The 14,007-nt window shown below is 42.4% G+C and overlaps 3 protein-coding genes across 4 annotated transcripts in view; 1 reads left to right on the top strand and 2 right to left on the bottom strand.

The window, feature by feature from the left end:
- jak2a (Janus kinase 2a) overlaps positions 1-3,421 on the top strand; it is a 28,455-nt gene extending 25,034 nt beyond the window's left edge. The window contains exons 21-25 of one of the 2 annotated variants that reach the window (XR_008833841.1): positions 125-297; positions 599-716; positions 836-949; positions 1,245-1,414; positions 3,335-3,421. Coding sequence is in view for 1 of the 2 variants with exons in the window: in XM_056431950.1 (XP_056287925.1) it covers positions 125-297; positions 599-716; positions 836-949; positions 1,245-1,352 (513 nt within the window). In the remaining variant the exon portion in view is untranslated. Of the gene's footprint in view, positions 1-124; positions 298-598; positions 717-835; positions 950-1,244; positions 2,318-3,334 lie in introns of those variants that run through there. The other variant, XM_056431950.1, reaches the window with a different exon arrangement.
- rln1 (relaxin 1) lies at positions 3,331-4,964 on the bottom strand. The gene is made up of 2 exons (XM_056431954.1): positions 4,152-4,964; positions 3,331-3,674 (listed from the first exon to the last, which is right to left on the bottom strand). The coding sequence occupies exons 1-2, from the start codon at positions 4,345-4,347 to the stop codon at positions 3,331-3,333; spliced, it is 540 nt and encodes a 179-aa protein (XP_056287929.1). The 5' UTR covers positions 4,348-4,964.
- Positions 4,965-6,066: 1,102 nt separating this feature from the next.
- plgrkt (plasminogen receptor, C-terminal lysine transmembrane protein) lies at positions 6,067-12,918 on the bottom strand. The gene is made up of 5 exons (XM_056431953.1): positions 12,823-12,918; positions 12,385-12,544; positions 8,356-8,486; positions 8,105-8,214; positions 6,067-7,937 (listed from the first exon to the last, which is right to left on the bottom strand). The coding sequence occupies exons 2-5, from the start codon at positions 12,463-12,465 to the stop codon at positions 7,810-7,812; spliced, it is 450 nt and encodes a 149-aa protein (XP_056287928.1). The 5' UTR covers positions 12,466-12,544; positions 12,823-12,918; the 3' UTR covers positions 6,067-7,809.
- Positions 12,919-14,007: the final 1,089 nt, after the last annotated feature.

Here is a 14,007-nt window from a genome sequence, read left to right on the forward strand (position 1 = left end):
ATCTCAAGGCACATGTGAGCTATTTATTAACGTCTTCCTTTTCTTATTGAATTATTTTTGTTTCTGTGACTCCTTTGACGGTTCGACCCTCTGACACCAACGCCGCGTGCGTGTCGTACTCCAGGGCATGGACTACCTGGCCACCAAGCGGTACATCCACAGAGACCTGGCCACGAGGAACATCCTGGTGGAGAGCGACATGAGGGTGAAGATCGGCGACTTCGGGCTGACGAAGGTGCTGCCGCACGACAAGGAGTACTACACCGTCAGGGAGCCGGGGGAAAGCCCCATCTTTTGGTGAGGAAGACGCCCTGCGTGTGGTCGCTCAGAGCATTTTCATCTCTTGTGGGTCCACATTTCTGTGGATAAAGAATTTGACCGTGTGAAATTGATTTCGATGAGCTCTTCTCCGGTCGTTGTAATTATTGTGACGGTTGGAAGTAAATCACGGGATTCGCACGACGACGGGAGTTTGTTTTCGTTTCCTTCTCACCTTCAGACCCGTCTGCTTGTTGGATTATTCTTTGACCGTTTGAAGATGTGTGCGTGATTATGTATATTATGGGCTGTCTGGTCAATGCGCTGTGGTATTTTCCAGGTACGCTCCGGAGTCGCTGACAGAGAGCAAGTTCTCGGTGGGATCAGACGTTTGGAGTTTTGGCGTTGTCCTCTACGAGCTCTTCACTTTCAGTGACAAGAACCGCAGCCCACCTGCGGTACTGCACTTATTATACATTTAGAATGTTTGAGTTTGACAATTTGATTTGACAGTTTTGATGTTTTACCAAACTTATTTTTACTGAAGGCAAACAAGAACCCATTCCTTCTGTTCCAGGTGTTTATGGACAAGATGGGAAATGAAAAGCAGGGCCAGATGATCGTCTACCACCTGATCGACCTGCTCAAACAGGGATACCGGCTGCCTGCTCCTGAGAACTGTCCGAAGGAGGTCAGGAACTCTTGGCACACGTTTGTTTTATTAAAAATGTATCTGGCTTCAAGGTCAATGGAAACAATTTTGGAATAAATCTCATTGATTCTTAGCTCCCAGCAGAAAAAGACACCATGTCATATGATTAAATGACGTATGACATGTATCTGATAATGAATAGAGAACCCTCTAAACATACATATTGCAAAATGCTCCACGGCGGTTACACCTTTGAGTAGAATCAAATAATTGTTCCCCTTTATATTTTGCTCCTGTGGTAATGCTCGTGCTCGGCATGTCGTGTTTCCCTCAGATTCACAGGATCATCAGCCAGTGCTGGAGCAGTGAACCCCGACTCCGCCCCACCTTCAAGACATTAATCCACAGCGTGGAGACTGTACGAGACAGCAAGGACAGATGAGCCCCGGCCATCCCTTGACCTTTGAACTTTAGCCGTTGCCTCCTGGGATTCGGTCCTCACACGTCTGAACTGAACACTGAGCGTGTGACACGTCTGTGGCGTCCCGCAGCGATGACTTCATTAGTCCGGTTTTCTTTCAGTGCGTCAGTCAAATTAACACATATTCAAATAATGATTCATGGCAGTTTACCTACTTATTGCAATGACGTATGCAAATTATTTGATTAATTACACACACTACATCCGACTCAAGACGGCAAACCAAATATATTCCAGATGCCTTTCAGAACTTTTCAATTCATTCATTTCTTTGTGCTATTCGTCACTTGTTTGACAATTTGAATATGACGAGTCACAGACGGGAGAAATGTGATATACGATTTGATATTGCTGAATATTTAAGCCTCAGGATTGGGACCAAAAATGTATAAATCAATCAGTTACATTTTTAGCTGTTACAGGGACTTGTGATTTCCACATATTCATTCCATATCAAGGACGTGTCTGTGTTTTCTGACAGCAGAAGCGCCGAGTCCTGGTTGCTATGACTACTCAGTGACCAGAGTTTACACAAATATACTATAATTTGTCAAAAACCTTATAGAGACAGGAATAACTGCTCAGTAATCTCTTTGAAACCTGTTAATCTAACTGGACTCAAACAGTATAATTCTCGTTTTTAAAAATGGAAATGATGATGGTGTCTTAGTAATTAGTAATATATTTTATAAATACAGAATAGGGGTTTTCAGTGTATTTAGGCTATACTATCTGCCTGTACTGTAGACACCTAATGTGAAAAGTCGTTGAGGAGTTTGTTATACAAAAGTATTGTATGTTTATATTTTTATATTTCCTCAGTCCCCAAGCAGAATTATTTGTGGGACATCTTTGTTTCCCATTTTGAAACTTAAACAACCCCCAATGTTTTTCATTCATGCTAATAAAAATCAGTCCATAACAGACACGTGTGCATGGATGCCCTCTTGCATCTCTAAAACGAGTCACTGTAAAAAGCAATGTTTTCTCGCTAAGAATTTTCTACGACGTACGATTCTTTTCCACAAAGATTTTCAGAAAACAATACTTAGGTTATTTCTATTTATTTAAATTTGTTGCAGTGTGAACAGCATCAAGTCTAGTTCTTTCATCTGTTGTCAACATGCACCTTTTAATACATGGATGTGTGTCGACAGATGTCAATATTAGGTTGATTAATGAACAAAATGGACATTTAGTATACTCCAGGTGTGTAAAATACATTTATTAAACCAAACATTGTAGTACTGTAGACATGACATGTTACTTTTTAAATCTAAATGTGGCTCGTTTCTCACGTCCAGATGCATTATGATGTACATTCAGTCAAAGATAATATGCATTTCAAAAGTTGTGTGCATGACTTCTAGATGTAGACAAACGGAGGGTGGGTTCTGTTCAAGGGGTTAAATGTATTTATTGGTTTTATGTGTTAAGGGTTAAAGAAACTCTCTTTCGCAGTCGTGTCCTTGGGGTGTGAACAGAAAATAATCAGGCAGACGTAATGTTGTGAACAGAATCCAGCAATAAGTTCACAGCAGCTTAAATGACATTAATGTGCGATATTGGCCTTTGCTGGTCCAACCATAGTTTAGCTGAATTGTCTAATATCAAATATGGATGCTGATCTGCTTCACATCCATCCCATAAACACGGGTGGAACACATGATACGGATCGACATTTCATATCAACACAATATTTAACTTTTGTTTTCAATTAGGCTGAAGGAGTGATACACTGTACATACAGAATATGACCCGTTAAAAAAAAAAAAAAATCAAGTAAAATAATGTAGATATAATATGAAATGATAAAGAAAAAGTGTTATCAAGACAAACTATAGCCCAGTAGAGAGCAGATGTGAACCCTCCTACGTCTCTCCAACTGCCGACACTGTCCATCTTTACACCGTCCCCCCCCCCCCCACCCCCGTGCCCCTCAGCACACGCGTCCGATGTCGTTCTTGGTGCAGCCGTGGTTGCAGCACTTTCCTGCCACACCCAGAGAAAAGTTCCTCTTCTGCTTGCCGCGTGTGCGCCCGGCCGCCACCTCTCGGTTCCCGTCTCGCTCGCCCGTCACCGCGTGAGACGGCCGACGGGCCGAGTGAGTCGTCGGCGGCGGCGGCTGCTTCCCGTCTCCTCGGGCGCCGTACAGAGCCAGGAGGTCTGCCAGGGAGGAGCCCAGAGCAGAACGGTCATCTTCTGGGAGCTCTGGGCCGGTTTGCCAGGCGTGATGCTTGTCCTGCACGGAGACGTCACTGAGGGAACTCCACTGGAAGGGATCTGGAGAGAAGGAGTGACGATAAAGAGGACAGTACACCATTTCATCTTTAGTCATTGTAAAGATATATTCAACGATCAGAACGTGCTTTTCGGCAGACTAACACTGAAATACTAGTTTTTACTCAGTAAAAAGGTTTCTGCAATTATAAATGAACATGAGCTGACCATGGTGCTGAAATACGAGGCTGTCAATCAACTGAAATGTGAGTGTGTGGGTGTGTGTGTGTGGGGGGGGGGGGGGGGATGGACAACTGTTGCTTAATTACAACTCTGTGGCAGTGCAACCCTCTTGATGTGTAACAACTCACCATCGACAGTAACGTGCACTCGCAAGAAACTAAAAGAAGAAAACAAGTACAGTTCCTCCCTGTGGACTCTTTCTTTTCCCTTTGAATGAGAATCACATTTCTTACACCAACACGGGCCCCAACAGAACATTCTGGTCCCACTGTAGAAACCCACTTGATGTTGACTCACCCGTGTCCCCCAGGGTGGATCGCTTCCACCGGGAGCCGCCGCAGGTGAAGATGACGGCTCTGATGAACTCTCTGCCGCACAGTTTCACCCCGGAGTCCCTCGGTAGCATCGACCTGCCCATCAGGTCCGCCTTCACACAGCGGCACACGCCGCCGGCACACACCACGGCCACGGCCAGGGTCAACCTCCAGAGCATGGTCGCTTCAAACTAACAGAGCACGTCGGCCGGTCTGCGCTGCACAGGAGGGTCAAGCTGGGCTCCACCTCGGCTGAGGACAGGGTTTTAAATCCTGTGAGCTTACTGGCTCTTTTCTTCCCGTTAGAAGAGTTTTGGTAAATGCCGGCGTTGTAAAAGATGCTTTGGGTCAGTCTTGTGTCGCAGGAGAGGCTTCGGTTCCCTCTTTAAACAGAGTCCCTGCTTCACTCACCAACCCATGCGTTCAACCCCCCTCCCTCCTTCCCTCCCTCCTTTCCTCCCTCCCTCACACACGTCATTTAGATTGATGACAATGACGTGCATGCACGTTATTTCTTTATTGTAACAATATTAGGGGACTATTGTATTGTGAAATGCAAGTGTGCACATTACTCATGCAATAGTTTCAATGATGATTTGGAGACAAACAATATGAAGGCATGTAGGACATTCTCGGCACGTCACTGGGGAACAAATTAAGACTGCAGGTGATTCAGTGCTGAAAAAAAGGTGGCGAGGTGTTTCCGAAAGGTGATGTATGGAAGCCCGTTTCCGCCACTGTGATAAAAAAATTAAGATCCTGTAAATCATAATTTTGAGATACTATCATAATTATGAGAAAGTAAATCGAAATTATGAGATAGTGAAGTCATAATTATCAGAATCAGAATCAGAATCAGAAACAGGTTTATTGCCAAAGAATGTTTTCACAAACAAACGAGGAATTTTTTTTGGAAAGGTTTGGACATGACACACAACACAAACAACAAACGGAAAAACGACGGAAAACAAACAAATATGTGGAGTGTGTGTTGTGTGGTGTGTGTTTTGTGTTTTTTAGTTAAAGTGTGAAAGTGGAGGAGTGTGGAGAGGAGGGAGGAGAGGGAGGAGGGAGGAGAGGAGGAGGGAGAGGAGGGAGGAGGAAAGGAAGGAGGAAGAGAGAGAGGTGAAAGAGGAGTGGTAGTCCTGGGTGTCAGTGGGGGTCAATAGTCAGTCAGTCAGAGCCTGACCACCGACACCTGAAAAGCTTTGTTGTGGCGGGTGACTTAGTCATGATGGATGGAGAGCCTCCTCGAGAGGAGGGGCAGGGAGGGAGGGTCCAGGTGGGGAGTGTCCAGGATCTGGCGGCCCGCTTCAGTGAAGGGAGTGACCTGGAAGGGGAGGAAGATGGAGGGAAGGCAGATTGCAGCCGATAATATCTAATGCTCTCGGATGATGCTCTGCAGCCTGCAGTGGGCTGCTGCAGCAGGGAGGACAGCAGGAGGAGATGGAGATGATGATGGACGTGGATGTGGGTAGATCTCATCCCATCATCTGGCCTCCTTCTCAAGCTGCCCAGGGAGCTCCTCCTCCTCTGCTGTCTGGAGATGGAGGAGATGATGGGGCCTTTGTTCAGCTCCCAGAGGAGAGGGGGCATGATGGAGGGGGAGCAGGGGAGGGGAGGGACAGATGGGAGGAGGGTGGGGCTCACAGGGGAGAGGGGGGCGGGGGTGGCTGCATTCCTCCTGAATCTCCCTGAGCTCCAGGTTGTTCTCTCTGGCGTTGACTCAGGGGTGTTCTGTCTGGCAGGTAGTCGGTCTGGTCACAGTCACACCTCAGGCCACCCAATGAGATACTATCTCATAATTATGACTTACAGGATCTTAATTTTTTTATCACAGTGGCGGAAACGGGCTTCCATAGTTATGGGCTCGTCTCAAAAAATGTTTGGAGAAGAGAAAGTATTTGCAATATTTTTTTATTGGATTTTCAAATATAGTTTCCCTGATGTCAAAAATGAGTTGAAATTCCGAAAAATAAACAACGCATAAATATCATCCCCTTGTAATATGTTACTACAACTGGCGCCCCTTAAAGCTCCTGCACACTCATATTCGACCGTGGCAAATAAATTCTTTCAGAAACAATTCTCAAATGTTTTAGTGATAGTTTGGATTCAAAACAATATTCATGACAAATGTCTGCAGTGTTGAATATCTTTTCCATTTACATTTTGATCATTATGAATCTGCTTTGATTATTGCTTTGACAAGGAGTGCACTAGTTAGCTGCCTGGCAGAAAACACCTCTAATGTAAAAGACAAAAGTTAAGCATCCGGCGTGTGAAAACAAAAAGCTTGTGAGCTAAAAAAACATTATGAATATTACATTTCTCCGTGTCAGGTGGAAAGAAAATATACACAGAGATGTTCATGTTGATTTGCTTCAGCCTGATGTGAAAATGTTTACTACACAATAACTAATGTTGCCGTGACGTTACTGTGACGGCGTGTTCAAAGTATCTGCCCTCTCGTGGTAAACATGGCTTAATGCAGCTCAGGCAAACATCCTGTTGATCCCGTGTCCCAATTCCAGATTACATAAACTAAACTGCTTTTTAGTTTGTGGTTTGTTCAATTTGGAAAAGTTACAAAGAGTCCAGCCAAACTGCGTGCTTACTAAATATGGTTGATTGAACAGTTTGAATCTTTGAAAACACAATTAAGAATTAAATCCGTTGATGTATTTTGCTGACAATAAATTAACTTGCCAATTTATTCCTTTGAACAGCTGTTTGTGTTAGTAGTACGTTGCAAATATTACGCAGTATTAAAGTGTACAAATTTCAGAAATGTTTTGGTTTTGATACAGCAAATAAAGACATCCACCAATGACATGGTGCGGAGCGGTCGTACTGCATATAATACCTACACCGCCGTGTACACCGCCACGGAGGCTCTGTCGTCCAAACAAAGCCTGAAAACGGTTTTATTCCTTTCAACGTAATAAAAAATAAAAAAGGCAATCTATTTAAACCGTCAAGTGTCGCAACTATCACACATTTACATTGCTGCCCGTATGAATAGCTTTGATTCTAAATATTCAGAATATATACATATTTTGCACTTGTGTCATTTGGTTGCCGCCCCTCGGTGTGTAGAGACCTTTAAACTCAACGTTTGTGAAGTTTAAATGAAAGTAATCTTCTGAAGTTGCAGTTTGATTGACATCTAATCTCACACATACTGTACCATTCAGTATTAGTATAATATGGTGAAGTAAGTTGATATTTTTGTATAATAACGTGTAGATTAGTCTTCAGTATATACTGAATAGAATTTGTATATAATCTGGATTTGGGACACAGCTCAATAATCAGTATCCAATAACCTGGAGTGAATTACATAAAAATTATTTAATCTAATTAATGTAAATATTTATGTTAGGGATGTATCTGAATACTAACCAACAAGTATTCAGTTTGGCCGAAGTCCATGTGTTTGGCCACTTATGCACCTCTTACAACAACAACCAACACAAAAATAAAATGTTTCATATTCATTAATATTGACTTATTTGACCCAAGGTCCATGATAAAGAATTAGTGCCAACATAGACTCAATAATGTCAAAAGGGCAGACAAGCAGGACGGGTGACTGCGTGGGCTGGACGGTCATCGCCGCCTCACAGATGACAAACGAGTCATTTCTCCAAAAAGGAGGCGAGGCTGCTCTGAGCGCGGCGAGCTATTTCTATGCTCTCAAAATTTGGAGTCCCATGAGGAAGGTCCAGACGGTCGTGTTCAGAAGTCATGATACTCTCAGCCTCCCCTGAAGGTACAATGGGGAAAAAATACAATGCGTTAGTTATATATATATATATATATATATGTTGTTGATAGCCCCAACAACTATTTGGGCAGCGTCTGTTCCTCTAGCCGCAGAAAGCTTCGCTCGTGTGGGACACTGACGATGACGATGTGGCGTCGGCCTCCTACCTCTCATGCGATAAATAAGAGTCCCATAGGCGGCGTCCATCTGGAAGGCCAATACGAAGCCGAGAGGGACGATGGGAGCCAATAGGAAGGGTTTCTTTACTTTCAGGGCACTGAAGAAAAGGGACAAAGAAAAATGATCAACTTTCCCACTGTATTTATGGGACGAAAGGAGAAATAAATAATTTGGGCTTTTCAATTACAGAAAGTTGAAGCTGAGATTTGCGTTCTAAGCAGTCGTCCAGTGAACTCACCCCAAGGTGAGACCAGCTGTCGTCACCGTGAAGAACGTCCCAAAGTATTTGACGAATTCTCTGGACCAGGCGACCTGCATGGCCGTCTGCCTCTCTCTCATCTGGTTCTGCATCAGCATCTGTCGCTCCATCTGCACACGAACAAACCAGGAGGAGGGACACTACATATGTTATCCGGCATAATACACACACTGCCTCGTGCCTCTTAATGTACAACGAGGAACGTAACATATTTTAAATCGTTTCAGGAATACAAATTAGAGCCTGAGATTAGCTCTGATCAGATTCATATTTATAAATGAATAACAAGTTCAATAACAGAAAAGCCAAAGTTATGGTGAGTTTGCCCATCAAACAGCACCAGTGGCATCAGCTCAGCTGCTTATCTAATCTACAAATGTTGGTTACTCCAAATGTCCAATGAGTCCAGATGTTTACACTGAATTTCAAGAAAAGTGGATACAATTAAATTAGCCAACCCTTTCTACATTTCATTATAGCTACAATAAAAACTCTTTTTGGGACTTTGGGTTGGACAAAACAAACACTTTGTGGAAGTCATTATGGACAAAGAATTTAATCAGATTATAATTGGCAGATGATTTCATTGTGAAAATAATAAAATTAGTTTCAGCCCTGAATCATTCATATAGTGAAACCGTGTGCCCAAAACAGGCATGAAAGTCTGTGTACACCTGAGAAGTTGTTATGTACATTTGACTATTTGAGTTTGTCAATTACTGTGACCGAGCGGACTACAACGGCCAACTTCTCCAGGACGAAGGAAGCGACAAACGCTCTGACGCCAACAGCGAGTGATCTTTCAATACAATGGGAAATAACCGCGATGTGTAACAATGAAGACAATAAAAGCTTCGTCGCACCATGGTTGAAAAGACTTCTCGTGATGTCATCCTTCCCTCTCGCAAAACAGGAAGTAGACCGGAGATACTGGATGTCTGATCTGGAAGCTACCTGCTTCTTGATAATAATTGTCACCTTTTAGTCTCCTGCTTGTAAGTTTATTTTCCAGAGATTTAGAACCTGAGTGAAATCTGCATCCGGTGTAAAAACACAAGCCGACACTTGAAGGCGCCGCTCTCACCGGCTCACGACAGTCTGCTCATTGCTGCATTAAAGTGCAACGTGAACGCCTTGGTCAAACATTGTGAATACTTTACTGTTATTAGGGCTGTAACTAACTATTCATTTCATTATTAATCTGCCCATTATTCTTTTGATTCATATTTTAGTGAAATATAAATGATAAACATTATTCTCAGACCCAATGCTGACTCTAAAAATAGGAAGGCCAATGCTGGAGGTTTGAAGGCAAGCTTGGAAAAGCCGTGGAAAGGGGGGTGAACAAAAAGTGAAAGAAAGAAATGCACCACAATGAAGCTGCCACGGGGAGAGCTGCGCTGAAACGGAAGCGGGAAACTTCGTTTTCATCATCTCCATCTTCCACGGAGTCCGCCATGTTTCTCCAGCAGTCTTGAAGGGACTGGCTCTAGTGAGAGCCTTTTGCCTTTTACAATATCGGACTCTAGTGATGCGTTCAGGAACCCAGGACTGAAAGGCCCCGGGGCTACCTTTATGTTAATGTACCTTTATTTTTAATTAACCTGTGTTCCACTGTCCAACTTTATGACAAGTTTTTTCCTTGTAATGCTTCTACTCTCTGCAAAGTACTTTTTGTTGAAGTATAATTGGTGCTGGTCAAAATCCTTGATGGGAGGCCTGACTGCTCACCTACTTTTAACATTCAAACACACGAAAGGAATGAATGAAAAGCTCAACCCCGTCATTAACCAAGACCCCTATTAAATATAAAATGAAGGAAAATATCATCGACGTCCTCCCACAGCTGCCATTCATCCACAGGACATGCGTCATACAAACACACACATATGCACCACATGAGGATGGACTAGAGTGGCGCTGCAGAGACACGCTGTGGTTCAAACGCAAAGCCCAAGGACTTTGACTTGAGGATTCACCACAAAAAGAGCACAGAGAGGAACAATTAGCTTTAAACGATGAGGCTGGAGAAACACTGCAGAGCAATCATCTTTGACATCTTAATGCACGGGGAGGCGACCGCGTGGCTCCTCGGATATTCTGAAATTGCCAGGGTCCATCTTATATTCTTATTCATTCGGTTGGGTGATGGAAAGATGCAATGTCAATTATTGCAGACGGTAACATCACATTTGACCATTAGAGACCATTTGGGTTCGACTGCCTCAGTGTTTTGTTCGGTTACATTTTTAATGGTTGAATGAATTAATCAAAATGATATTAAAATGCCAAATGGCTTGTTAATTTGTACTCAAAAGTAAAGAGTGTTATTTATAGATACAAAACTGTAGTAAGGTAGGTCAATGACACAATGTAGATCTACTACAGCAATGCGTAAACATCATCCATCCATCACATTTACCTACGAGTCATCGTCACAACCCAAACGAGGGGCTCTCTGAAACTCAGTTTCCAAACCGTTGTCATCACTGAATAATAATGTCTACGACACAACCAACCTTTCGGGTGGAAGTTGGATAATGTCATTGGGGTTATGACAGTCACACAAACCACCTGCTGCTCCGCAGCTTACAGGCAGGAATAAATCACAACAGATTGGCCGAAAAGGAAGAAGAGAGAGAGAGCGAAAACAAAAACAATCCTTTGTATAAAAAAAAAAAACAAGGAGTGCAATAAAACACGTGGGCTCCAAATGAAAATGCTGAGATTCTAACTGAAGCTTGAATTTGTGGTTTTGACACCGATTCAAGAAAGAAAAACAGAACACCAAGCTGACAAGATAGACATGAAAAAGGATAAGAAATGCCAAATATTGGGTCAATACGCATACAAATTAGGGCTGCAACTAACGATTATTTTAATAATCGATTAATCTGTCGATTATTTTTTAGAATAATTGATGAATCGGATAAAACATTTTTTTTAAACATTCATTTTCAACCCTTAATTCAAAAACAGAGCTGACCACGCTTCACTCGCGTGAGTTTACTCGCTCGACTATTTGTGGTTTAGTCATGCCGGTGAGGGGGCGTGGCTTATCTCCATGCTTTGCTCTGTGGAAACGATTTTCATTCCGCCATCCACCACGGAAGAAATAACCACTATTTCTACGTTTCACACCGGCATGACGTCAGTGATGACGAGCGGAGCGTCTCAATGCTGATTGGCTTTCGCAACGCAGCATTATGGTCTTTCCTCTACCTCCGCTCTGCTCTAAACTGAATTTATTTTAAATATACTTAAACATCTCCGTGACTTATTGAGTAGCGTAATAATCGCACGACACAACGAATCGATAATGAAATTTGTTGCCAACTCTTTTAATAATTGATTATCGATTTGTTGCAGCCGTAGTACAAATAACAGATTACCCTGAAATATTGCATGGACCCATGTTTGCTGAATATTAATGACATTACAAATATTTTATTTAAAGTTTCATGTTTCTTATGTGGAGATTATATACAATATATATATATTGTAATGTATTTACAATATATGGACAGCATCAATGGAATTTTAATCTTAATAATAATCATAGATTTTGACAACTCCCAAGTCCAAAAGTACTTAGCGTACTTGGTATTGACAAAAGGCCTGGCTCTTAAAGCTCGGTCACTAGATCAGGTCATACAACTTGACCTCATATGAGGTCCTCGCTGTGTCAGTTGGTTTAATGCTTTGTGTGTTGCAAATGTCCATCTTCCTCAACAAAAATCATAGTTTATCTGATGGCCACACAGCGGCCATGAGGCTTCTTGTGGGCAGCTGTCTGCTCGGCAGTGGCTGAGCAGCCTCGACCGGCTCCACATGCGTGTCCACTGGTTCATTTAGATGAAGATAGCAGCTGGTGGACACTTTAGTCCAAGGCAACCTGCAAATGACACGTCTCTTCATGTTCCGACCACGTGGTCACACGTGCATGACGTAGCCATGTGTTGCGGTGTAACGTTCAAATACCTCGGGACTCGGTGCACAGTCACTCACCTGCAGCCGTGAATTGTGGAGCATGAATTCTTGCTGCTTTTTAAAGTTTGCATCCATGGATTTAGACAGTAGAAACCCCATGGCGCCGTTCACCTGCGGGGAAGACACACACAGACGGGACCACACAAGTCGGCTGTGCTGCAGCCACACGTCACCAGACCTAGGAACAAACCAAACACTCCATGTCAGGAGGTGCAGCCCACGTTAATACTTCGACTCAACATGTAACGTCAATGACAATGTCGGACTGCTCGAGACGCATGACGTCATGCTCATACGTCTAACAGGCGTTAGCAAACTACTTTATGGAAAGTAACGTTACTTTCTGGACTGTAGAGTTATTTTGCTCCATCGTATATGAATACCTTCTCATGCTATACCCTCGGTTTTGACTGCGAGGGGCAGCTTATGGTCGCTGGAAATGAAAGCTTCACATACCGGGTAAGTCCTGAACGCGGGAGGCGAAACGAAGTCACGAGAAATATCACAGAAGCAGGTCCGCCGAGGCTTTCAAGGGCAAGAACACACAACGTGAGCACATCACGCAGCACAGACGACTTCCTGTCTACCAAACGCCATCAGGGATATAAAATAAATAATGTACTTCCGGTATACTAACAAATAAAACCAAAGAAAATACGTTATTTCCACTAATCCAAATGTCAAAAATAATATCATAGAGGGGCAGTGAGGCATCCAAATAAGCCATTGTTAACTCACCATGAAAGAAAATAATATAATATGATGATTTCTCCGAAGAGGGACACATCCTATTCAAGATGTAAAGGAATTAATTCCAACCAATTTGTTAGTAGCTTTTTTCACTGCTCTGAGGAAGTAAATAAAGTAGGATGGAGAAATATACCCTTGAGTCTACATACAGTGCTTGAAATGTATAGTGTTTGTCCCAAAATTCATGGCCCCAGGGTAGTTAAATGAGAAATGGCTCCCTCTGTTGGTGTTTGTGGGTCGAAGTCAATAATTCATTATTTTACAGTCAGTCTTAAAATAAGGACTTTTTGAGGATTACATAGATAGATAGTATATTATAGATAATCTCTTATTTTAAAGAAACTTCAATTACTCTCAATTGAATAATGTTTAGTATGTGTATATATAATAGGCTCAATAGTTTAGACAGAAATATATATATATATATTATATAATATAATATTATATTATATTTTATATATATATATATATATATATATATATATATATAGAGAGAGAGAGATAGATAGATAGATAGTGTATAATATTGCTGCATCACCTGCCATGATAAATTCATTGTATGTGAAAATATTATTGGCAATAAAAGGTTCTGATTGTGATTTATCTAATTATTATCAAGAATACTTTAATTTAAATGTAATGATCAATAGGATCCTGCACCCAGCACACGGTAAGTTAATGGCTGAAAGGATGGACTTTGGACAACAAGGACCTTAGGGTGGAGGATACTACAATAACTCTGTGGGAGAGTTAACATCCCATTCAGCTTTTTGTTTTATTCTGACTTGACATCAATGTACAAATCTGCATATCTCAGTGAACCAGATCAAGCCACGCTATCATTTTTCATCAATGCACGACAACAGTGTTGGGACTCCTGGCCAAGTTTCA

This window comes from Pseudoliparis swirei, chromosome 15 (genome assembly GCF_029220125.1).
Source record: "Pseudoliparis swirei isolate HS2019 ecotype Mariana Trench chromosome 15, NWPU_hadal_v1, whole genome shotgun sequence".
Lineage (NCBI taxonomy): Eukaryota > Metazoa > Chordata > Actinopteri > Perciformes > Liparidae > Pseudoliparis > Pseudoliparis swirei.